The 23,714-nt window shown below is 43.0% G+C and overlaps 1 protein-coding gene across 3 annotated transcripts in view; it reads left to right on the top strand.

Moving 5' to 3' along the window:
• The first annotated feature begins 10,063 nt into the window (after positions 1-10,063).
• Positions 10,064-23,714, top strand: part of BIN1 (bridging integrator 1) — an 87,318-nt gene continuing 73,667 nt past the window's right edge. For all 3 annotated transcript variants that reach the window (XM_084209620.1, XM_084209619.1, XM_084209621.1), the window contains exon 1: positions 10,064-10,183. In XM_084209620.1, coding sequence (XP_084065746.1) covers positions 10,100-10,183 — 84 coding nt within the window. In that variant the 5' untranslated portion in view covers positions 10,064-10,099. The remainder of the gene's footprint in view (positions 10,184-23,714) is intronic.

The following is a 23,714-nucleotide window of genomic DNA, read 5'->3' as shown; positions in this document are numbered from 1 at the left end:
GTTTTGGTACCACTAGGTGGTGCTGCCTTTATAGTATTCCTTAGTGAAAGTCTGGGATTATGTATCTATGGGGAAAAAAAAAAATTAAAAAAATATATATAGCTAAGAGCAATGTACTTATTATGGCTTCTTAAAGATAGAGGAGTTGGGTTACACTTGTTTGACAAAGTCTCTTTGCTCCTGTACATGTAAACATTCTCAATTTCTGTTCATCTTTTGCATATTCTTCCTCAAAATGGGAATTTGCATGTGGAAAAAAGTAAAGCATGCCCAAAGCTTCATATGGGAAAAGTTTTGTTAGAGAAAATCCAGCCTTTGCAGTCCTGTATGGCTCCTGCTGAGATTTGTCTTTAACAGTCTGTTAATCATTGAGCTTTGACACTCTACCTGTTATCGTGCAAAATTCAAAATAAAGCCAGTTCTTACTCTGAAGAGATCACAGTCTAGGTGAGATAAGAGTAAAGGAGACAGGAAGTAATTGAGGGGGATATTTGTGTGTTTCAGACACTACTGCAGTAAACATTGCAGTAAACAGGAGACCATCTGACACCTTTTAGAGGGGGTTGTAGCAATCTTGGCAATGTTTGAAACAGTGTTTGCTGTCAAATGTTTATCTAGTTGGGAAACAATTACATTGAAGTGTAAACTCACTGAAGCAGCCCACTCTACTCGGACAAAAGGAAGGCTGGAGTCAGGGATGTTGGAAAGAAATGTCTAAGGGATAAACTGCAAGAGAATGTTTGCCACCACAGTTAAGTATGGGATGAGAAACATTTGGGCAAGCCTTTCTCGCTTTCAGCAGCTCAGCTCCTGAAGCTCTTTGTCTCCTTTGTGCAGACGGGGGTGAACACTTGAATTTAGTTAAAGATTCCCAAATAATGCAGAGACAGTCTCATCCCAGATGCAAAAAAGAAGCATTAAGTCTAGGGGATTAGAGAATCAGAAAGGTATGCCGGGAATCAGTTACACAAATGCGGAGGGACTTGGCTAAACACCTTCATCTAAGAAGATACCACTGTAAAGGCAATCAGTATTTCTAATTTTCCTAACGACTATCACATTTATAGATGCTTCTCTTATGGTCACAAATTCATAAATAATAAATGCATAGTAATCATGAAACCTTTACCAAACACCTGTTATTTTCAGATGAAGTTGTATGAAATAACATGCATTTCTTTCCACAAAGAATGAAGGCACTAAATTCATCCAAGTAATCATTCCCTGGTTGCTAGTCAGCTTAGTTTTGCAATATAAATAGATATCAGCTCCAGGAAGTGTGGGCAGCCATTTGTCTCACCTCTATCCTACATTGTACTTCTAAAATGGTTACAAAACATCCCAACTTTGCAGATTTCTCAGACATAAATCTCAGCTGGCAAAGCTTTCTTACTCATCCAGTGATGCAGAGCTCAATCATCACCTCTGCAGGGAATGGCTACACTTCTCCATCCACTGGTCATGTCAGGTTAAATTGAGGCAGGAAAGATCTAATACAGCCATGCTGCTCCATCAGAGCAGATGTCTACAATGTTTGGATGTTTTCAAGGCTGTAAATTTTAGGCCCACACTGAACAGTTTCATTGTGTTGAATTCCTCTTTCTGCCTCTTCTGGGACTGGGTCATCTTGACTGACAAAGCTTCATTGGCAAATGCATAGGTAGAGATAAATGTTTTAATCTGTCACAATTCTGGGTCACATTGGAATGCAAGAGTACTGCTTGTAATTACTGCAATTGTGTTGATGTATAATTTGGTATTAAGTACTTTCATTATTATTTTTGATGTTGGCATTCTACCACACAATACTATATGCAAGACCAAAATGAAATTTATGCTATTATTTGGCTAGAAAATAATTACAAATAGCACATTGTCCTTTTTCTACTGGAACAGAAAATAGTGGGCTGCTAATGATTTTCTGCCATGAGAAGTGATGAAATATCAATTGTGCAATTCATGTAAAATTAAAATGAATTAAATTACAGAAAAACATATAGTGGACAGGGAATAACCGTACATTTCCTAGATGCTGGGTTAGGTCAGGGTCCTCAGGCTTTTCCCCTGAATTGGCTGCTTCTCAGAGGAGAAAAATCTTCCCAGGCCTTTGCTTTACTTCTATGACTATTATGTAACTGCACAGTGATAAGAAAAAGGGAGGAGAAAAGAGCTCATTATTTTTAGATGTCCTTAGGCAACAAATGGAAGCATTCTCTTTATTGGTTATCATCATGCACTTGACATCTAAAGTTTGGAAGTTTCATGTTGAACAATTTGACTGCAAAGAGGGATGTTTAGTGTCAGCACCAAGGAGCAATGAGAATCCATTATTTATTCCTCCAGGATCTGTAAAGAAGGACTAAAACAAGGAAGGCTTGTCATACTTCAATGTCTGTTGAAGTATTTTTTAAGGGCACAGGAACTCATAAAAGGGTAAGAACTGCTAGCTAGAAGATACTTTCTTTGGCTGATTGTGATTGTGATTGGTGTTTTTGGTGACTACTGATTGTAACCAAGGGGCCAAGAGAAATGCATCAAAGACAGCAGAGAGTCAATAAAGGCCTTGTGATCAGCTGGGCATTCCTGTGGGATGAACAGCAACTTCTAATTGCAAGATAATTAATGTGGGACTAGTATTTAAAGAACTCCCTCTAATATTACATATAAACAAACAGGAATCTGTAAAATATTTTTTTAATAAAAAGATCATAACTGATCTGATTAGCCTTATCAAAACCTGTCTGGAGCACCGTTCCATCCTACACAGTATAAAGCACAAATTGTGTGTATTTCCATTTAAAAATTCTGACATTTATATAAGAAGATGAAGATTTGTTTTCTGTGATAATCTAGGATAGGATAGGATAGGATAGGATAGGATAGGATAGGATAGGATAATCAATTAAATATCTCCAGGAAACACTTCATTAATGGCAAGGTGAAACCTTCTTGTTTTGTGGGAACATTCTGTATTGAAAATTCCTAGTAAAGATGCTCAGATACTGCAACATTTCCAGACTTGTCCTTTGTCTTTCAGAGCACAGTAGTAGAAATAACATGTATTTCCATCACTTATGCAGTGAGTGACATGTTAAGAAATTTTTTCCCAATTTACTACATTTGGTTCATTTATCTGATAATGTTGCCTTTTTTCAAAATATAGTTTGGAAACAAAGCAGAAATTTAGCTTGAAATTTATGTTTATTCTTCTACATGCTGATGACCCTGATAACTGTATACACATGGCTTTGACTCATTAAACTGTAGAGGATGCTTCCTTTAGGACTGTGAATGTTCTCTGCTAAACTTGGCAGGGAAACTTGAAGATGTCACAGCATTGAATGATACATTAAAATGTCACATAATTTGGGAAGAAAAATACATCAATTCTAACTAATTCTAACTATTTGAGGCCTTCACTGTTTTTTGCTGAATCTTTATGAAAGCCTTTTTATGAAGTTGATAGAGGTCTGGAAATGGCTGACTTGTTACAGGTAAGAGTAATTTTTTTTACATTTCCCTGTGTTGTATTTTCCTCTGATCCAGGTCTAGGAAAACATTATTATAAAAATCAGTAATTATTAAATAGAATAGATTGTATGAATAAATTGTTTCCAATGTTTTATTAGATATGTGCAGAAAAGAGGATTTGCCCAGACTGGAAAGTTACCATCCTTATTTCCTGAAAAATCAAATCCCAAACCTCAAAAGTAAAGAGTTGGATAATTTTGAAAACTGCAAAGATCTGAATTGATAGCAAGCTTGCAGTAATTGAAGGAGAGATGGCTCTTGTAAGTAATGTGCAGTGAATAAGTCATCCTATTTTGTTGCCAAGGAAATAAAATGAGGCTCTTGGTGAAGGGAAGCAAGGAGGAGGACATTGCAACTGGGACAACTGTTACCATTACATAATCCACCTGGCATGGTTATCACAAGTGTGGAACTTGTGGCTGTGTGTTTGATAGAAAATATCAAATACCTCCTGCATTTCAGTGACAGTTTGTGCTGTTGATATGGTATCCTGGTGATATGATACCCTTTGTGTTATGTGATTCCACCTGCTGGCCCATGTGTTCTACTGTAGCTATAGATGGGGATAAACTGAATATAAACTGAGTCCATTTGAGTATTTAATTATTTCTGATTTTTTAGATATTTTAATAAATAGTTGAAGGCTTCCAGAATTCTCAGAATATTTTCCAAAGGAAGCACATGATTCACTTGCCTGTTCCTTGCTGAGTGATGATAATGAAAAAGTGAAACAAAAATTATTTCATATTTGCTAAATCCCTTCTATTCCTGCGCAATAGGGTACACAGAAATTTTGATAAGCTTCTTGGAAATATATTTGTGCAAAGCTTACAGACCATTGCCATTCTTCACTGACTTCATTTAATAGTGAAGGGTAGCTAATCTGTCACAAATTCGGGGCCAAAGATCACTTTGTAATGGCTAAATCCACTCAGGCAGAGGAAAAAAAAAGTTACAGGCATGTGTATCAAGCACCTAAACAGGTATGTGGATGGAAAAGAGATACACTCTGAATTTTGAAAAATCTGCCAAAATTTGGAGGTCCCAGTAAGGCACATCATGAACACCTCATAATTCCCAAGAATTCAAGCAAGCCTGCAATCACAGGACAGTCTTCAGTGAGACATGAGACAGAGTTTTAATGACATTTTATTTCCTGCCTCTCCCTCTTTCTGAACAGGTGAGTCTGGACTAGACAGGCAAAGCTCTCAGCTTTGGAGCCTTCCCAGTGCTGTAATATTAGTTTTCTTGTTGGTTCATTTTGTGTGTTTAGAGCATGAGAAGAGTAACTTGGGTATCATCTTCTGTTTCTTATAAAAGATAATGGAGAGATTCAAACAGGAACTGAGTGTCTGAGAGGTGTGGGAGAGAACACCTTCAGACACTATTTTTAAATCAAAGTTCTTTCCATGTTGCTCTTGTTTTAAAGGACAGAATATGTAATCAGCAAGTTCTTATCTATTATTTTTATGGCAGAAACTTCCTGATTCTTCCCTGCACCTTCCTGTGGGAGAACAAAGGGAGAGTTTGCAAGAGATTATAATCAGTCAGGAAAGAATTCTAAGGCAAACTACATTATGGTGAAATTGATAACCAAATTATCCCTGACAATGTTATCAGGTTAAAAAAAAGACAGAAGTCACCTTTGCAAACTCCTCTGGAATGCTGTCCCAGAAGAATGCATGCTCTGCATAGGAAAGAAAAAGGTGGGCAAGGTTGGAGTTAGAACTTGATTAGATTTTGCTACATAATATATTTAGTGCAATTTGTTGTTTTCAAAACTTTGGATTTACTGTCTTAAATTACTCCTTCAGCTGACATCACTGAAGCAAGAGAGGGGTGCTGGCAGGGAATGAGGCCAAGTGGCCTGCAGTGCTCCAGCCAGAGCCAGAACAGAACTACAGAACCAAACAACCAGGTTGTTTAGTACCTGAACTTCAGCTTTGAATGCTACAAGAAATTGTGATTGAAATAGACCCATTTTGCATCATATGAGTACTTGGGGAAAAGGGCTTTAGAGTTCTTAAAATAGTTTACTGCAAATATTATTTAGTACAAATATAAGAATTTAAAGAATCCAATAATGATATATTTATATTTTCCATAAGCATTTAATTAACTGAACTTTACTAAATAGTTTCTAAAAACTGTAATTATACACTTAAAATCAGAACTCCTTGCTGAAAAGAAACAAAAATCAATTTAACTGGCTTTTAATCTTCTGTGTAATTGGAACAGAGAATATATACTTCTAGTTCCATGAATAGTAGAAACCACTTCTGCTGTTATTTTAGAATAATTTTATTTAAATGAATTGTATTATGAAAGATTTTGCCATCAGTAGCAGGGAAGATTTTGATTATCACAGCTTGTACTTTTAAACACATGAAACCCAATTAAAAGGTTCAAGTCAGAAAAAAATAAAAAATAAGTTAATGGATACATTGGTGAAATCACTCTTTGCAATCACTCTTCTAATCATGAAGAAAACATCCTGCTCCCAGATGGACAAAACTGGCAAAACAGGAATACTGATAATAATGAAAAAAAAATAGCTGGAACAACAATTTGTGCAATGAAGGGAATAAATTGTAGCTAAGCTACAAAATAATAGACTCCAAGCCAGTGAGCACTTAAGCATATGTTTAATTGTAAACAGGTGAACAGTTCATCTCCCTTTAATGAGACAAGGGAGAAGTGAGATGCACTTATGGGGCTGAGGCCTAACACAGTTATTATTGACTAGAGCAGGAATCAATGGAGAGAGCCCCACCAAGCAGGGGTGGCTGTGCACATGTGAAATACGCCTGTTTGTGCTGGAGGGTTTGACAGATTGGCCTTTCCCTCTGAACTGTGCCCATGAGTCATGCTGTCACCAGGGAGATGGACTACAGGTGGGTTTCATAACCCGTCTGCCTTTCCTAACTTCAGCTATTTAAGCTGTCCAGCTAATCTCCCTCCCTGGCTCGGGGAGGGGAGACCTTTCTGGTTTACCTTTCTGGTTTACCTTTCCTCAGCTTTGGAGATACAGATTTCTCTCTTTTGACTATAAAAGGAGCCAAGGTGACTCAGCTGAAATTAAATACTTTTAGCTGCTTACAGCTGGGCAAAATGAAGTGTTCTAGGGTCCAGTGTTAAAATAGATTAGAGAACTATGAGCATATTGAACTTAATCTCATTGCAGATGATACTCATAAGCATTAAGTTTGATTTGTATTAACTCCAACTGTGCAGAATCTGTCCCTAATGGCTTCCAAAAGGCTTGACATCTCTGTCACACGATGACACAAAGCATGAACAAACATAAAAGCATTGTTACCAGCCTGTACGTTTATAACTACATAATTGCACTGCAGTTCAATTGAAATTATTTACATTTATAACCTTGTAAAACACAGTAAGCTTGAGATCAGAACAATGCTGGATAGATATGAGACTGAAGCCTTTCTTGCTCACAGAGCAACAACCTCCTGCATATATTACCTGGCTGAAATGGCTTACATGGTCATTCAGGTGCATGGCCACTGTAATACGTGGGTCATGCCAGGGAAGTACCTTTTGCAGCACACCTGGAGCCCAGCAAATGCTGTGCAGCTTTGGTGCTGATCCAATCAAGTACAGAAATAACTGGGAAATGACTCATGCTGAGAGGTGGATACTCGATGTTAATCCCAGCTTTTAAAGTGTGCACAGTTTGTCATCATTTTTCATTGTGGTGAACACGTGTGTCTGGCTGCTTTTGCTTCACGATTGTCTGATGTTTGCTGTGGACTCTCCTCTCAGCTAATTTGCTTTTCACTTGAAAGGACGTAATCAGACAAAAATTCCCTCAAAACCAGTTCCACTGAAGAAAAGCCTAAGCAGGAGAAGCAAATATATGAGGTAGGGTGGAGAGGAATGTGTTCTGACCCTGAAACATCTGCTCTTTTAAACGTGATGCTACAAATGTTTAACCACATGTGCATCTTTCAACCTTAAAACCTAAAAGGTAAAGGCAGGGGAGGTGGAAGTGAAAGAAAAATTATGGATGATACCCAAGAAGAAAGGTAATGTGAAAATAACTAGTAAGGCTGAAATTATAGAAAAAAATCAGATGCATTTGGGACAAATACTATGGAAAATAAATACTAAAATAATTCTAATCATACAGATAGATGAATACTAGATATAAAGCCAGGAAGGGATTTAATAAGTTTGCAGTTTGCAATACAGATTAGCATCATGGGTGGTCACACACTGAGTATGTCCACTATCACTGCACTTTTCTTATGCACAACTGGAACACATGCCCTAGTATTTTATTAAATGGGAATAGTATGGCTACTCACATAATTGAAGTATACCATGGATTTGAACTAGGTTCTGAATGAAGGTTTTGTCCTTAAAAAAGCCATTGTCAAAACAGGCAAGAAATGCAGAGGCACTGTCTCATGAAGCCTTACAAAGAGGTGTTGACAGCTTCTCTGCTCACCGTTTCTAAGGGCCCTGGCAAGACAATTGTTTTTATTTCAATTGTTTTTATTTTTATTTTCTGTTCTGAATGAAGAGAAATAGTACTGACGCAGAAATGGGAAGCAATAAATGACATATATGTTGGAAGACCTGGATTAGCTGTCTTAAGTTATCACCTTCAACATTCATCTGTTGCTTTACATCGCAGTAGTGCATGCTACACTATTCCCTGTGTGTGTGAAACTGGAGATAACAGTCTTCATCTGGAAAAATAATGACTGTGTGACATGGAGGACTCTGGGGACACATGGAGGTTTTGGTCCCATTGTTGAATTAAAATAGGTGTTCCCATCTTAAAGGTAAATGCGAGTTTGTTGTACATCTCAATTTTCTGCAGAGCTCTGGCTTGGTTGGTGCTGTACTGGGTACTGAGTGCACATAGTCCCAAACTCCCACAGAGAGCTGGGATGAGCATGCAGAAGCAGGATAGGAAGGAAGGAAGCTTCCCCACCACTCGCCCAAGCCCTGGTGTGTGGTACTGAGGGAAGCCTGGGGGCTGAGGATTAGGATGTGAATAACAGCACTGAGGTGGCTTCCTGTGTTCCAGGAAGCAGAACTCTGTCCTGACCTGTAAAGGAATAAAGTTTCACCAAAGGTATTTGCCCAGTAGATCTAGCAAAGCAAAACCAAAGCCAGGTGGCCAGGAAGGCCGATGGCATGGTGGCTAATGGCATCAGAAATGGCATCAGGGTGGGCACCAGTAGTGATCACCTCCCTGTACCTGGCACTGGTGGGGCCACACCCCAAATCCTGTGCTCAGTTTCCTGGCTGTGCAATTCAGGAAACACACTGAGGTGCTGGAGTGTGTCCCCAGAAGGGTAACAAGGCTGGTGGAAGGTCTGGAGCACAAGTCCTGTGAGGAACAGCTGAGGGAGCTGGGAGGATTCAGCCTGGAGGAAAGGAGTCTCAGGGGAGACCTCATCATGTGGGTACAGAGTTTGTGGTGATTGGGAGTGAATGGATTGGTGAATGGGCACAGCTGTGAGCAGCAGGTGAGCAGCACTGACAGCAGTGAGCCATGGGGTGCCCAGGGGCACTGAGCAACACCAAAGGGAGCAGAGGGCACACAGCTGTAAAGCATGTAAGATGAAGAATTTAAAAGGTTGGGCTAAAGAACAAGAAGAGCAGATGCTTGAAGCCTTCTGATGAAGTGGGGTGTTACTCGGTATGGGTTGAAGCTTTCTGAAATTATATGATGATACTCTGTGTATTGTGGCTGTCTCAACTGCAACATTATTACTCTCTGTACTCACCTGGAAAGAGATTGGAGCAAGGTGGAGGTTGTTCTCTTTTCCCAGGTAATAAGTGACAGAACTAGCAGAAATGGCTTCAGGATGTGCTGTGGGAGGTTTAGATTGGATATTGGGAAACATTTCTTCACTGAAAGGGTGGTCAGGTATTGAAACAAGCTGCCCAGGGATATGGTGAAATCGCCATCCCTGGAAGTGTTCAAAGAGTGGGGGAATATGGCACTTGGGGGTATGGTTTAGTGGCGATCACAGTGATGCTGGGGTAATGGCTGGACTCAATTACATGAGAGGTCTTTTCCAACCTTAATAACTCCATGATTAAAGGATAGAATCCTCTAAAATTTCATGTCACCTTTAAAAATCAGAGTTTTGATTAATTTCCAGCTAGCCTTCCTTAAGGAATTCCCCTTTGTGCTTGCGAATATCCAGGAGCTATTTGTCATATGAATTTGGACAATCAGAGATAACAATTAGTGGCACAGATCTCTTAAAACAAGAGTGGCGCTTTGCTGCGGGATGAAAGACGGCAGCAAACTCATTCCACCACCTAAAATGAACCCCTTGCGATGCTTCCCAGACTTTCCCACCCTGCTGGCTTCCTCTGGGACAGGCGGGGGGACGGGGAGGGGGGGCAATCCGTCCCAAACCGGCCCCCGTGCTTGTCCCTGTAAGGCAGCGCTGTCCCTTTAAAAGGCGGCGGGCGGGCGGCAGGCGGCGGTGACGGCCGGGGCCATCGCCTGCCCGCCGGGTTTTCCCCCCCTTCCTGCCGGTCCGTCGCTCGCAGCCCGTTAAAAAGAGGAGGCAAGATGGCCGAGCTGGGCAGCAAGGGGGTCACGGCCGGGAAAATCGCCAGCAACGTGCAGAAGAAGCTGACCCGGGCGCAGGAGAAGGTAGGGGGGAAGGGGGGCATCCCCGGGATGCGGGGCTGGGAGCCGCGGGCAGCGGGGATGACAGCCCTGCCCGCAGCCGGGATGCGCCTCGCAGCGGGTGCTCGCGGGAGGGTGGCGGCCAACGTCCCTGCCTGCGGAACCGGGGCCCCCCCTCGGCGTGCGGGGAATGCCGGGGGTCCCCGCCGGAGCGGCGCGGGCTGTCCGTCCGTCCGTCCGTCCGCCGGCGGAAACCGCATCGGCTGCGGCGGGGAGCGCCGCACGCTCGGCTCGGATCCGCCGGTGCTTATTGTTTCACCGGGAGGAGAGCTCTCCTTGTGGCATTTGGGCTGTGCTTTATGCAGCGTTTTCGAGAGCGGTTCTGTGTTTTGCCGTAGCGCTAAATGCGTAACCTCAAAGACGGTGAGGGAAAGGAGACGGACACTCGCCCCTTATCGTCCACCGGCATCGCGTGAGAATCCCTGCTTGCTGTACTGACCTTGAGCTCCTCCTTTGGGAATGGTGGTTCGGCCGTACGGCCTTCAAAGATTGGGCCGATCTGCTGAGAGAGGGGGGGATTTTTGAATCCCTGGAGCCCTTTCGCTGCTCTCCGCCCACCCCGGTGGCGGCAGAAGGTGCCAGGAATATGCAATGGATACTTTCCTGTTCATCTCTGTGGCATGCTCCATCTGATGCCAGCTGCCTGCTCTGGGGAGGGATTATCGGGCGTTTTACGCAGGGACATCGATCAGCTGCTTTTATTGCGGGCATGCTCGTCTTGGTTTTCAGGGGTTCGCTGTGAGATGACATTGACTGAATAAGGACTGGTGCATCTTGGAGGGAGGGCGGGCGAGCAGATCTGCCCACTGCTGCTCGTGTTCCCTGGGAGTTATCTTTAGCAGCTAGATTTAATCTAGGAGGGCTGGGATTAAATGCAGTGCTGGCCTGAGCCTTGTACCAATCTCTGACACTGCTCAAAAACGCTGCTGGGTCAGAATGGCAGCCCAAACCACTTTTATTTAATAAAATAAAGCCCATGCTGCATCCACTACTTTTAGCTCACTTGCTGAGACTAGGAGCATCCCTTGAGCTTGTCTGACTGCTTGTAAAAATCCCCAATGACTACCAGATCCAGAATGGAACTGCAGCAGCAAGGTCCTGGCTTGACTCTGTACACAAGAGCCAAATGACCACATCTGTGGTTTTCTTTATCCTACTGTTGTTCCAGAGGGGACAGGACAGGGAGTCTGGTCCACCTTGAACTCATCACAGATGCTAAACTGCATTCTGTGTTAGCCACCAGATGGCAACCATATTTGTAGTTCGTGTTAGGGTGGGTGGTAGAGCTCCGGGGCCTGCTGATGGAGTTATTGTATTTACTGGTGCATTGGAACCGAGCTTGTCCTGCCAAGCCCTGCCCTCTCTCTTATCGAGCATACACAGGTTTTTTCCTAGGGAGGATTTTCCACAAATTTCTGTCAGCTGTTGATCTAGCTCACTTCCTTGCTCACTCCCTGGTGGTGTTTGGGGACTGGGAATGACAATAATAATGGAGAGTTAGCTGGGTACTGCAGGTGATTTGCAGGATCTGAGAACAGTTTTTTGTCTCTTTGGGAAGAGGAAAGCCCGGTTTGTTCTCCTCTAAGGAGAAGAGGATAACAACCCCAAAGCACTTGCTAACACAAATTTTAGAGCCTTCAGCTGTTGTTATCCTGATGCAAACAGTACAACTTAAATCTCTGGGCTCTCAAAGAAAAAAAAAATAGCATTGCTTGCTTCATCATCTGACTTGCTTCTTCATACTGCTACAGGATTCTCTGTAGCAGTTCTTCTTTTGTGAAGCATTCAGTGTTTTACCCATGAAGGACAGACTTTGAGGAATAAATGTCAGTGTTAACTTTCAGATGATGAGGAGAGATACAGCTGAATGTGAAGTGATGTGGAAGCACCAGCGGTTATGACACTACACCTGTGGTATTTAGTTATAAACTGAGATACTGTGTTTAGCAGGAAGGGTGAACCGTGGGTCAGGAGATAAGGACAAGGTGTTAAATAATTTAAAAAACCGGTAAGCAGAAGTGTGCAGAGGTGGATCTGGTAACTGCTTAAAAATGTGTTAGATTTTTTCCGCCTATATTTTGTCTAGGGTTGAACTTTTCCTTTTTGAGGCTTAAACAAGCTGACTGTTCCTTTTCCATATCGTATTTTGATTTGAATCAAGGATTAAAAAGTTCTTCCCTTGAGAATATCTCCCTCTCAACTTGAGCCCTGAGGCTTTGACCTCAGCAGTTTTCTTCCTGGTGAATTTCAGCCTTGTGCTAAGCAAAGAATGATGTCTTTTTGTTCAGTGCAGAATTCACATTGAAACACTGTACACATCCTTTTTTCCCTTCTGAGATGCCTATTATGTAAACTATGTAAGATATTCCTTCAGAAGTGCTGTTTGTTTTGAGCCTTTCAGCAAAACTGTTGGCTATTTTTGGAAGACACTTGAGCAATCCCACAGGAAATATACCACTGTGCTTTTTACAAAGGAGATGGACACCCATTTAACCTCCATCTCCATTCAGAGGTAGACTCAAGTACAATACTGGGCAATAACTTGCCACTTGTCCAGTGGAATGTATCAAATAAGTTGATGCTGCAATCCAGAGGAACACACCTTGCAGGAGGAACTCATGCAACTGTTACTAACTCATACCACCTTTTTAAACTAATTAGGATATTTAGACTGGAAATCATGATCAATTAATCCTAAACTTAGCTGAAGGATTTTCAGACTGAGATGTTGAGCTCTGGACTTTTAATAATTCTAAGCTTCTTAAATATGAGTAAAAAATGTAATGCCCCTACTGTCATGGTGTCTTGGTGGGAGCCTGGTATTTGCAGCTCTTTTAAACTCTTCCAGTGAGGCTATGAAACTTTTTTTATTCTTTATGTCTGTAATCCATTATCTTGGTTAAAGTTTGTGTTTTATCTTAACACTTTGGAAAACTTAAAAAATCTCCCTGGTTTCCACAATTCCCATTTTCCTCTAATAATGTCCTGTTTCTGGATGTGTCTACCTGCACGTGCACGTTTCTGCTTTGAACAAATTCAAACACCACCTTGGTGACTTGGTGCCATCCTGGAGTGAGGGTGACTCCTCTGTGGGGTTCCAGCAGGGAGCTGAGCTTGGGGAATGAATGAGTAGGGGTTTAGTAGCTTGGCTGGCAGTGTCCTTGACACAGGATCTTTGCTTTCCTTCTGCATGTTAGGTGGGGGTTCAGTGTGGAGCGATGTATTGGCTGTACGGGCACCAACTGTTGATTTAAGTTGCATACAGGTTAATGGCATTGTCTGAGGAGATGAGCTGTAAAGTTGACATCAGAAAGAAAAGGGTTTTTTTTTTATTTTTTTTCCCTTTGGGAGAATTTTTTTTTTTAATGTGGAGAGGAGTAGAAAGGAATTAACTTGTTTTTACTTAGAGTGTGGGAAGTTCTCATCCTATAGCAGTGGTGGTCTCTTGCTCTCTTCTTGTTACAAAGCTGGGCAAAATGAGTAGTCTGTGTGGGCTGTTGTATTCTGTCATGGGATTCTTCTGATGTACCAACAAGCCAAGGCATCCCCTTTTTTCCCTCTCCATCCCTAACCAAAGGGGAAGGCTTTGTTTTCCACGTGGAACCTGGCAAAGTTTAGTTTGGACATCCAAACTCCCTTCTGTTAGGGGTCACGTTTAGGTCCTAGACTGCCGTTTATAGTCACAGACTCTGGCTTGCCTGTTGCCATGAAATGTCACTTTGTTTTCCTGCTCTTGGCTTTGTTAATTCCACTGATGTTTGCCCACATGTGTTTGAAGTTTCCCCAGTTAAACCATCTGTCAGAGCAAAGTTCTGCTCTCCTCTGGACGCACAGTCCAAGGAGGCTGGGCTGTAGTTTTGGTCTCACAGATTGTGGTTTGGGTGGAACTGGGTTTGCAGGAGGCATGGTTTGCATTTTGAGTTTGCCCTGATAAGACATTTTTCCTCCTAAGTCAAGCTCCAATAGGTGGAGGGAACACCTAGAATGAAATTTCAGCCCTGTTGAGGCAGGTGAGAATCCATACTAATGAGCAGTACCCGAGAACCTTAAAGCAAATTTAAATACAGCTGTTACCAGGATTCACCTGTCAGAGGCTCCCTGCTCTGTAGAAACTCTGCAGGTGGGCAGGGAACCTTTCTATATAAATGGTAGATGCAGAAAGCTTTCTTATTGGAAAGTAATCCATCTACCTACTTGAGAGAACTTCCTTATTGGTTTTCCTTCAGGATCCTTCTGTCTCTGCAAAGATTCTATGGTTTTTTCTTGCCTTTGCATAGGGTAGGATGGTTTGGTGGCAGTCTGCCTTGTTGTGCCAGTGAAGAACAAATAGCCTGAAGAGCTACAAGTGTTGTTTGCCTACTGATCTGGCAGGAAAATTGATGTTTTGTTTTTTTGTTTGTTTTTTCTTGGGTACCCCCCAGATGACAAAGACAGGGCTTTTTACTTTGTTAGCTTGCTTTCTTAAGAATGCAGGGCTTAGGGGATGGGTAGAATCTCTAAGGTACTCATGCCTAGAGGTTGCTGGAAAACAGGCACTGGATACAGCAGGAAGATCTGAATTAATGCCCCTAATGTTCAGATGATTCCAGTGTGAGCTCAGACTGTATTACTGGTATCAGATAATCTGCATGGTACAGGGAGGAGGTGAAATAGGAAACCAGGCTCCACATGTCCCCTTGCCCATGGAATGGTTTGACTGGCAGGGCACTTACAGTGCCGTGCTGAAGGTGCCCTTCTGTCTGGCTACTGGCAACAGATTTCTTATGTGAAGCAGAATCTCATGGGTGGGTGAATTTTCTGATTGGAAAAGGCCCAACCCTATTCCTTGTCACTTTATCTTCCCTGTAAGTTCTAGCCTTGCAAACAGTCCTCTTCAGTGCAGATCTTGTGAGATCAGGTTTATGAAGCAGGATCTGGAAGATCTCCTTTCTCTGCGGACTTTTAAAGAGGCTCTGGGCCATACAGAGCGTTACAGACCTCATCTCTCAGGAGGTGAGATCAAATGTTGTCTGGCCTCTCCCTCCATCCTGCATGCTGTTAGGCAAGGTTTGTATTTCCTGGCAGAGGTTTGTTTTCTTCCCAGCATCATGATTGATCTTTGCACGTGGCGGTAGCCAAGCCGTTGGGGAAAGCTGGGTGCAGCCTGGGATGTTCAGCATCTTACTGGACTAGGGCCTTTGGGAATAAAACAAGTTTTCCTTTAGTCAGAGAGACAAGACCCTATTGCTTGCTCAAGTGTATAATAAAGCTCTGGTCCTAGAAACATTTGGGATGACAGGAGGGTCCCTTAGGTTAGCAGGTATTAGAGTGGCTATTTTTTTCTGCTGTTGCGATGGTGACCAGACACCTGAGCTGCCCGGGGTGTGAGTTCTGCAGCTTTGCAAGGATCATCTTACAGCCCTGGCTGCCTACCTGTACACACAGGGGCCAGCCTGTCTTCCCAGAAGTTCTGTGCTGGCACCCTGACACGATCACAAAGCCAGACTCAATTTGCCAAGCAGAACAGGCAGGTCTGTCACCCTGAGCTGGCCACAGCTCAGTCCCCTCCGTGGGCTGGCCCATTCAGGGTGTGCAGACCAGCAGCTTCTAGTGGGGGTAAGACTGTATTAATGTTGACAGGAGACTGTGCATTCTCTACCCCAGAGCAATGAGATGGGAACAAACAGTAAAATACGAATAAACCCTCCTTGGAGCACTGCTGGCAGGTAGAATAGTGCAGAAAGGTCCATTCTGACTTCAGGCTGTATTGGAGCAATATCCTCAACACACTACAACAAGGCTGTTGTAGCCTTCTCTTGAGGGACTGTTTATTTGGGTTTCTCCAGCAACTGCAATATTGAATGCAGGAGTGCCACCAAACCTGTGCCATTCTGACATCCCTACTGCTGAGCTGAAAGGGGACATCTCTCACAGGAAGAGGCTGGGGGAGAGAAGAAAGTAATTTCCATTTTCTTGCTAGTCAAAATCAATTTTAAATATGGTATTAGCTGAGTACTTAATGCTGTCAGAACAGGAGAGGGGAACCCCTGCAAATTTGCCTGAGCTATTGGCAGTGGCACAGGGGATGAATAAATCTTGTCAGGTGTCTTCTCAGCAGGTGCATCCAAGTGCTGGTGGACCTCAGACTGTTCAGGTTTCCCTGGGCACTTTCCCTGCCTCTGAAGCCGTTTGATCTTCACAAAGCTGGCAAGTACTGCAGGGTAGGTCCTGTGCCACATTCCTGGAGAAAAACTGGAAGTGTATTTATTAGCAGAAAATAGGGTTGGTGAGGTGGGGTTTTTTGTTTGTTTGTGGTTTTTTTTTGGTTATATTTTCATCATGCCAACTTGCTTGCATAGTTTTGTTTCTTAGCTGCTGCTCAGAAAGTACCTCTCTGTAGATTTGTAGTTCTCTTTAGATTTGTGATCTGAAGGAACAGAAGGGAATAGACATTCTTCAGCTTGCTGAAGTTGTACAGTTGTTCATTTTATTTTTTTCTCCTTTTTTCTCACCTTTTTTCCCCTGGGTTTCTCCTTTGTTATGTTGGGAGCCTGCATTCAGGAAGGGTTTGCCGGAGCAGGGAGTTGCATTTTGTGATGAACTTGGAAGCCAGAGCTTGGGGCATTCACAGACATAGACAGAGGTCTTGCAGAATCACTATGAAGCAGCTTTAGAAACGAGAAATAGGCTCTGTGTTTGCTCAGATCTCTGCTAGTGCACATGTGCAACATAGAATTTTCTACTGCTTAGGCTGGGTTGGAGTGAGCTTTACTCAGACCTGTGGCTGGGAGGTTGAAGTTTCTGAAAGTCAGCATTTCCACAGAAGGGCTGTTGGGAGAGTCCTGAAAGCCAGACAGTGTTGCCTTTCTTTCTGGCCCATTCTTTACAAGAAAGAAGAAGTTTGGGTGGCAGTGTGTTCTTAATATAGGCTGCCAGGCAGGATGGAGAGTGCAAACTTCACCAATAAGGAGAAAGCAGTGCTTAACAGCAACTAATCCCTCTGTGAAAACCATGGGCTGTATTTAATCTCTTGACATGCAGGAGTGCTGTCCTCTCTGCAAGGATTTGACAGGCAGTTTCAGAGCAGGTAACCTGCTCTGGAATGAATTTTTTTTTTTTGGTAATTCTGTATTGATCGTGTTTGGTTTGTTTATTTTAACTAGGTTTAGAACTTTTTGTTAAACTTTAAGAGCCACATTAGTTTCTCAGTTGTTTTCAAAGTTAGCTCTTCAGGAGGGAGATTAGAGGTTGATACAGCTGAAGTGCAAACATTTTTCACTGGGCAATTGCTAATACTCTGCTTTGGAACTGTATTACACAGAGCTGAGTGCTTGTTTGCCAGCAGGGTTGGAAAAGGAACTTCAATGGTACAGAAACTACAGTACTTGAAAACACAGCTAAAAGTGTTTACACTTTTGGGTTTTTTTTTTTCCTTTGTACTACTTGGCTTGATTGCACATTTTATCTGGCCAGGAACAATAATGTGTGACTTAACTGACTCAGAACTGAGTTGGATGGTATTTGCAGAGTGAAACAGCAATTCTTCCCGTTGGATTTACTTGGAATGGTGCCAGCAACAGATGCAAACTTATACCAAGGAGGTATAAAGACTGACATTTCAAGAAAATGCAGATCTGTGCATCTTTTCATTGAACAGATATGCTGGTCTTGTAGCTCTCCAGTACCCTTGTAGGTGAAGTTAAGCATTCCTCTAAGTTGTTATAACTACTTAAGTTTTGATCCTGCCAGCTCTGTGAGTCTTGAGTGTGGAAGGACCAACCTTATTTCCTTATTCCTGCTTCTGCAGTCATTGTGGGGAAAAAATGGACAAAACCTTGAGGGGAGAAAAAAAAGGAGTATGCTTTACAAAATGCAGGAAATTCCTTTCCTGGAATTTAAATGTTCAGCTCATTAATTTTCAATTTTCAGGCAGTCAGGTGTTGTGTTGGGGAGCTACTGTCTTTCCCCACTGTGGGTGCAACGTGACCCCTTGGTCCAAGTGTTGAGTCTGACACACGAGGCACAAAAGGGGTTGGAGTTATTGCACTGAGGGACAGCATATTTCAAAGGTTGCTTGAAAGTATGTTTTTGGAGAAATTCTGTTGAGAGAGATGGCAGCTTCCATAAGGGGAACAGTGCTCAAGGAGAGTGTAAAATCATTCAGGTGGAGAAATACACTTGGGTTCTGACTGAACCCTCCTTAGGTACAGTTTCCTCAGCAGAGGAGTGAAATGGGCATTCTTCAGTGTATTGAACTGACCTCTGCAGTAGAAAAATAGTAGGGATTTTTTGGGTTTTTTTTTTGGTCTGTTTAGACTGGACAGCCATTGTGAAAGGCCAAGCTTAATTGTGTGCTAGTAAACTTGAGCTATTAAAAGGATGTACTTGCTCTGATAATGTTTCCTACATCATGCAAGCAGTCAGCATGATTATTTGTTAGTATCTGTTAGTATTAGTGTGATTGCATTATGTATTGCCAAAAAAAGCCATTTCCTATTCTGAAACAATTCCAATATAAATAGTGGACAATCTCAGTTAAAAAAGCTGATTCTGGTTTGTTTCAGTAAAAGTGTATTCCAAAAGGTTTAAAAGGGTTTTTTGCAGAAGTTTGATATGAATTGCTTTGTAGGCAAAGGTTCAGGACCGTGTTTGAGCAGTAAAATTTTTGTGAAAATAGCTGAAGAAAGTGGAAAAAGAGATTGTCTTTCTTTGGAGAGGAAGAGCAGTTTGTGTGTGGGACAGTAGGGTTTGGACACCTGACTGTGGTGGGAGTCAGAAGGTCAGAGAGGGGTGATGTGATCCATCAGTCACAGAGCTCTGGAATGGTGTGCTGCACCCAATTGCTCATGGTCTGGGACTTCTCTGTCAATGGATGTCACAGTCAGTTGCCAGACCAGAACTTTTTGCCAAGCTGGAGGCTTTTGCTCGCCTTATTCCATGACCCTTGGTGGCCATAAATAATTCAGGGAGGAAGTGTGCGTTATCAGGGCTGGATGCCCTCACCATGAGGCTGTAGGTTAAAAGAGCTGCTTTGTCATGCTGCATGAAGGTGACTTGGAGCTGGGCTGTTTCAGCTGCAATGTCTCCTCAGCTGGCAGTCCCAGGTCTCCAGCCTTCCTTTTTGAGGAGGCTCTTTGGGGAGCAATTTGTGGCCATTTTCCTCTCCAAAACCAGTGTGGCCCAGATTCTTAACAAGTGCTCTGGCAAAGAAGCCGATGGACTTAACACTCATTCGCAGCCGGAGGACTTGCCCCGTCAAGCCTGGCTCTCTAATTTACTGTTCCTGGCCCTCCAGCTCTGCTGAAGGAAAGGCAATCCTCTTGGGTGAGAAGGAGAAGAGCTGTTCAAAAGCTGCTAGGGAAGAACCAAGAGCTGATCATCTGTTGATATACGTTCACACTTTGATGGCACAAACCACATTCTGTAGCTCAGCCCTGGAGGGCACTTTTCCCAAGTCACCCATGGCTGATCCATTGCAGCTATTGCCTTCCAGCTCAGGGAATTGCAATAGCTGACCCAGATGCCCACTTCTTTCCTGTGCCCCATTGTGTGTGCCACGTGTTCCAAATCTGTCCTGCATTTGAGAAACTCTCGTCGTTGTTCAGCAAGGTGGTTGTGAACCTGTGAAGGAGCTGCACTGGCCTCTAAGGGCTCTGCATCCAGCCTGTCCCTTCTGGAGTCCCCTCTAGCATTGTTTTGCCTTCTAAAAGCTCTTTGGCCCCCTCTCTCCTAGCATGCACCTGCTCCTCTATCTCTTTCTCCAGCTCAGTCATGGCCTCAAATGCCTTTTATGCTTTCCTGATTTGGTTGCTTCATTCTGCATCAGGGCCTGTGTAAAAATAAAAATACTTCTTGCAAAAGTATCAGCGTTTAAAATGAGCGCTGCAGAGGAGGAGGCAGAGGAATTGAGAAGGGGAATTTGTGCAAACAACACTATTTATACTATCTATTCCTCTTGCTAGTGTTACTGTTGGCTATAGATAGGGTTTAATTAAGCTATGTTAAATGCCTGCCCAAGTAATAGACATTGATGTTGCTGAAGTCCTGTTGCCTGGAATGTCACATTGATGCCAGCTGAATTAAATGATGCCATTTGGCTTTATTAACTACAGAGCTAGGATGTAGTGACTATCTAGCTCCACAGTTGTGCCACTTTTTTTGGCCTCTGTTTGGTGTCTGCTTAAGGCTAGGGCAGACAGAAGGGAGGGTGGAAATTTACCTGCTTTCTCGAGACTGAAATGTCCTCCTTCTTTATTTTCAGGGTATTGATAAATACATATTCTCTCCAGTTTCTGCTTTGTTGAATAGCATGAACTCGGGAGTGCAGTGTTTTTAACTGCCTGCTTTAAATCAGAGCAAACAACAGAGTAGAAAAAAATTGCTCCCAAAGTTATGAATGAGGCATACACCTGCTTATGGTGAGGATGGCCAGGTGTCACCAGCAGACCAGGAGCTGAGGGGCAGGGGTCTGTCCCTGGGGCAGTGATGTGGCAGTGATGGTAGGGGGGGTGGCTGTGTGCAGTTTGTGCACCCCAGACGTGGCAGACTGAGGCTGACCCTGACAGAGCTGTCTCCTGGTGGAGCTGTGTTTTCAGCACCTCAGGAACTGGGCTGTCTGCTAAAGGTGTCAAGATTAAAGCTTTCAAAGTCTGTACATTCTGGCTTAAGCTCTTAATATTCTTAATCTCCCTCACCTCTTGAGGCAGGTGCCTGCTTCAGGCATTGGGTTTGTTCTGGTGGGAGAAGTGACCGCCTCTGAGTAGTTATCTTGCTGCCCTGTCTTCTGCTCTGTGCAGCTGCTGCTTGCTTTGTGTCTTCATCTGCCTGCCTTAAATAAAGTCTTGTCTTTACAGACTGAAGTCAAGACTGACCCAGCTACTCCTGCTGGGGCAGCTGTTTCACATCACTCTGAAATCACCTCTGCCCCCGAGATGTGTCATCTCTAGCTGCACCTTTTCCTCCTCTGTTCTGCATTCTGCTGCTCCATTATCAACCCTCTGGCTGTGCTGCTTGACCTGTTTTTCTTTCAAATCTCTCCTCTCGTAGGTAGATTAGGATGGGGGACTAGAGGGCAGCAAAAAGTGTGGGAGCAGGGAAAAGACAAGCAATCCACAGGAGCACAGGGCAGTGGGATGGTGCCTGAGCTTTGCCTCTGTCCCAGCTCAGCTCAACTAGACTTGTAGCTAGCACTCAGCTTCTAAATTTTATGTTCTCTTTAGCTTATATTTGACTCTCTGAAACCCCTGACTGAAGGCTGTAAAATAGATGAAGAAAAAAAATTGGAAGTGACGTTTAAATCACATTTGCCAGGATTTGTTTTTATTCTCAAAAGCTTGGGTGGTGAAAAAGCAGGACATTTTCATGTCCTTCAAGATAAACGGGGTGTGTGTGTGAAGAGTAAAGGATAGAAGAAGGAAATATCTATGTTTTCTTTTTAACTGCTAAAATCTGTAAAGAACAGGAAAAGATAAATAAAACCCAATAGTGTTTTTTCCTAATAAGCTTTTATTTAGCAAGGCAAGCTTGTTCATTTATAGAAGGGAGGAAAAAAAGTCCACTAACAGTGAGTTAGGCCTGCAGGGAACATGACATATCAGTTGGATATTTGGAGATAGATGGGGGGTGGGAACATAGGTATATTTAAGAAAGAAAAAAGGAGGAAATAATTCCTTTTTCAGTTTGTTATATAATGTTGGTTATAACTGAGAACCAACCCTTGAATTCACGCTAGAGTACAAATACGGTGCTTGGGCTGTACCTGCAGGGCAGGCTTAATGCAAAATGACCTAAAGAAATGAAAGAGAAAGAGTAACAAGATAAATCAACTAATGCAGGAGGAGCCTTGAAAAGGAACCTGCTTTTGAAGGTGCTTGGGTGGCCTCGGGCTAGGCTGGCACTGAACTGCATTGCAAGTGTGTGAGTGTAGCAGAGTGTGAGTGCAGAGACCAAGCATCCTGCCAGGGAGACAGGGAATTGCTTTTCCATGCTGTCTGTCACAGCACCACTCCTGCTGGAGCATCTCTTAATTTAGACTTGACTGACAAATGGAGCTAAACTGCAAAAATTGTGGGTGAAAGGCGAGGGAGAAGCAACCTAAAATGTTGAACATATTGAAGGGACAAAAATCTTCATATAAAAAAACCCCTGGCATGTCAGGATTTGTGTCAGTGCTGGATGCATGCCAGGGGCCCCAGCCCCTTCACCATCTCAGGCTTGTCTTGTTTCTAAATGCCCTCGGTGGGAGAGGAGCTGCTGGGTTTGAGCCTGTGGTTATGTAGGTAAAAGAACCTTTCATCTTAACTGATTGGCCATGTGCAAAGAGTGCTTGCTAAACATCCGGAGAACCGCGGCTTTATTTGTATCTTTCTGTAAACATGCTGTAGATTGCTTTGAGGAAAATAACTTGCATCCTGGAGATCTGTTGTGTTTTCCTAAACTGTCACTTTGGCTGTTTTCTAGAGAGAAGTGACCCTTACAAAGGCTGTTATTAGACACATAGAAGGTGCATTAATTTTCTCTTACAACAGTGAATACAGACTTTTAAGATAGATCTTTGCTTCTACTCAGATTTCAGTTTAGGTCAAACAACTGCTGTTCACCTATTTCCAAGGCTGACTTTTTGTTGCAGTGCTGTTGGGCCAGTCTCCCATTTGTACTGGCCTTTTTGTTGTTGTTGGAGCAGTTTCAGAGGTTAGTGCTACATCTCAGTCACTTCTGAAAGTCACTTGAGGGTTTTTTATGTAAGAAGCCACATCCTTAATGTTAATGTCATAACCTAATTTGCTTTGTTTATAATATTAAGTGGCAGCCAAAAGTCAGTTTTTATTGTTGGATGAAAAACTTTGTCTTTATCCTTGTTTGTTGAATTCACTGAGCCTGAGCTCCTCAGGCTGGCAGGAATGGGTGAGAAACATGCCCTCCTCCCAGCCTCTTCATGCATGTGGTGAGCTGACTGTGGCTGAGTGCACAGAAGGGGGAATGAGGGATGAGGATACAGCTCATGGACTAATGAAATCTAACTGGCTCTTTTCCTGGCACCAAAGAGAGAATTAAGTGATGTCACAGTTCCTTGCCACCTTAATTCCAAGGTATTTGATAGGTGCTAACAGCAGCTTTCCATTTCTGCTGGTTCACTTTGGTTTCTCCTGCAATGGGTGCCAAAGCCTTTTTCAGTTCCTGCTCCAAGGTCAGGGAGTCAGAAAAGCAGATTGTTGTGATGGTGAAGAGTCCCAGTGTCTTCTCCTTTGGTGTTCCCATGCACTGACTTATTGACAATTCTGTTTATTGTGGATGCTGATGACCTGGACAATTGTCCAGAAAAGGAGGGGAAAATTGTGCTGCCAGCTCTTCTCAAGATGATTTTCTTTCACGCAGACAGAAATGAATCATCCAATGTCACTCTCAAATTAGGTGAGATGCTGTCCAGGGTGGCTGGAGGAGGGGAGGGAACACTTTGTTTCAGGACTGCAGTAAGTTGCTGTTTAGCCAGGTGTATTTGAGTATGCCAGGAGACTCA

Source organism: Fringilla coelebs, assembly GCF_963513975.1.
Source record: "Fringilla coelebs genome assembly, chromosome: 7".
Classification (NCBI taxonomy): Eukaryota; Metazoa; Chordata; class Aves; order Passeriformes; family Fringillidae; genus Fringilla; species Fringilla coelebs.
This window is presented reverse-complemented; position numbering and strand designations above follow the sequence as displayed.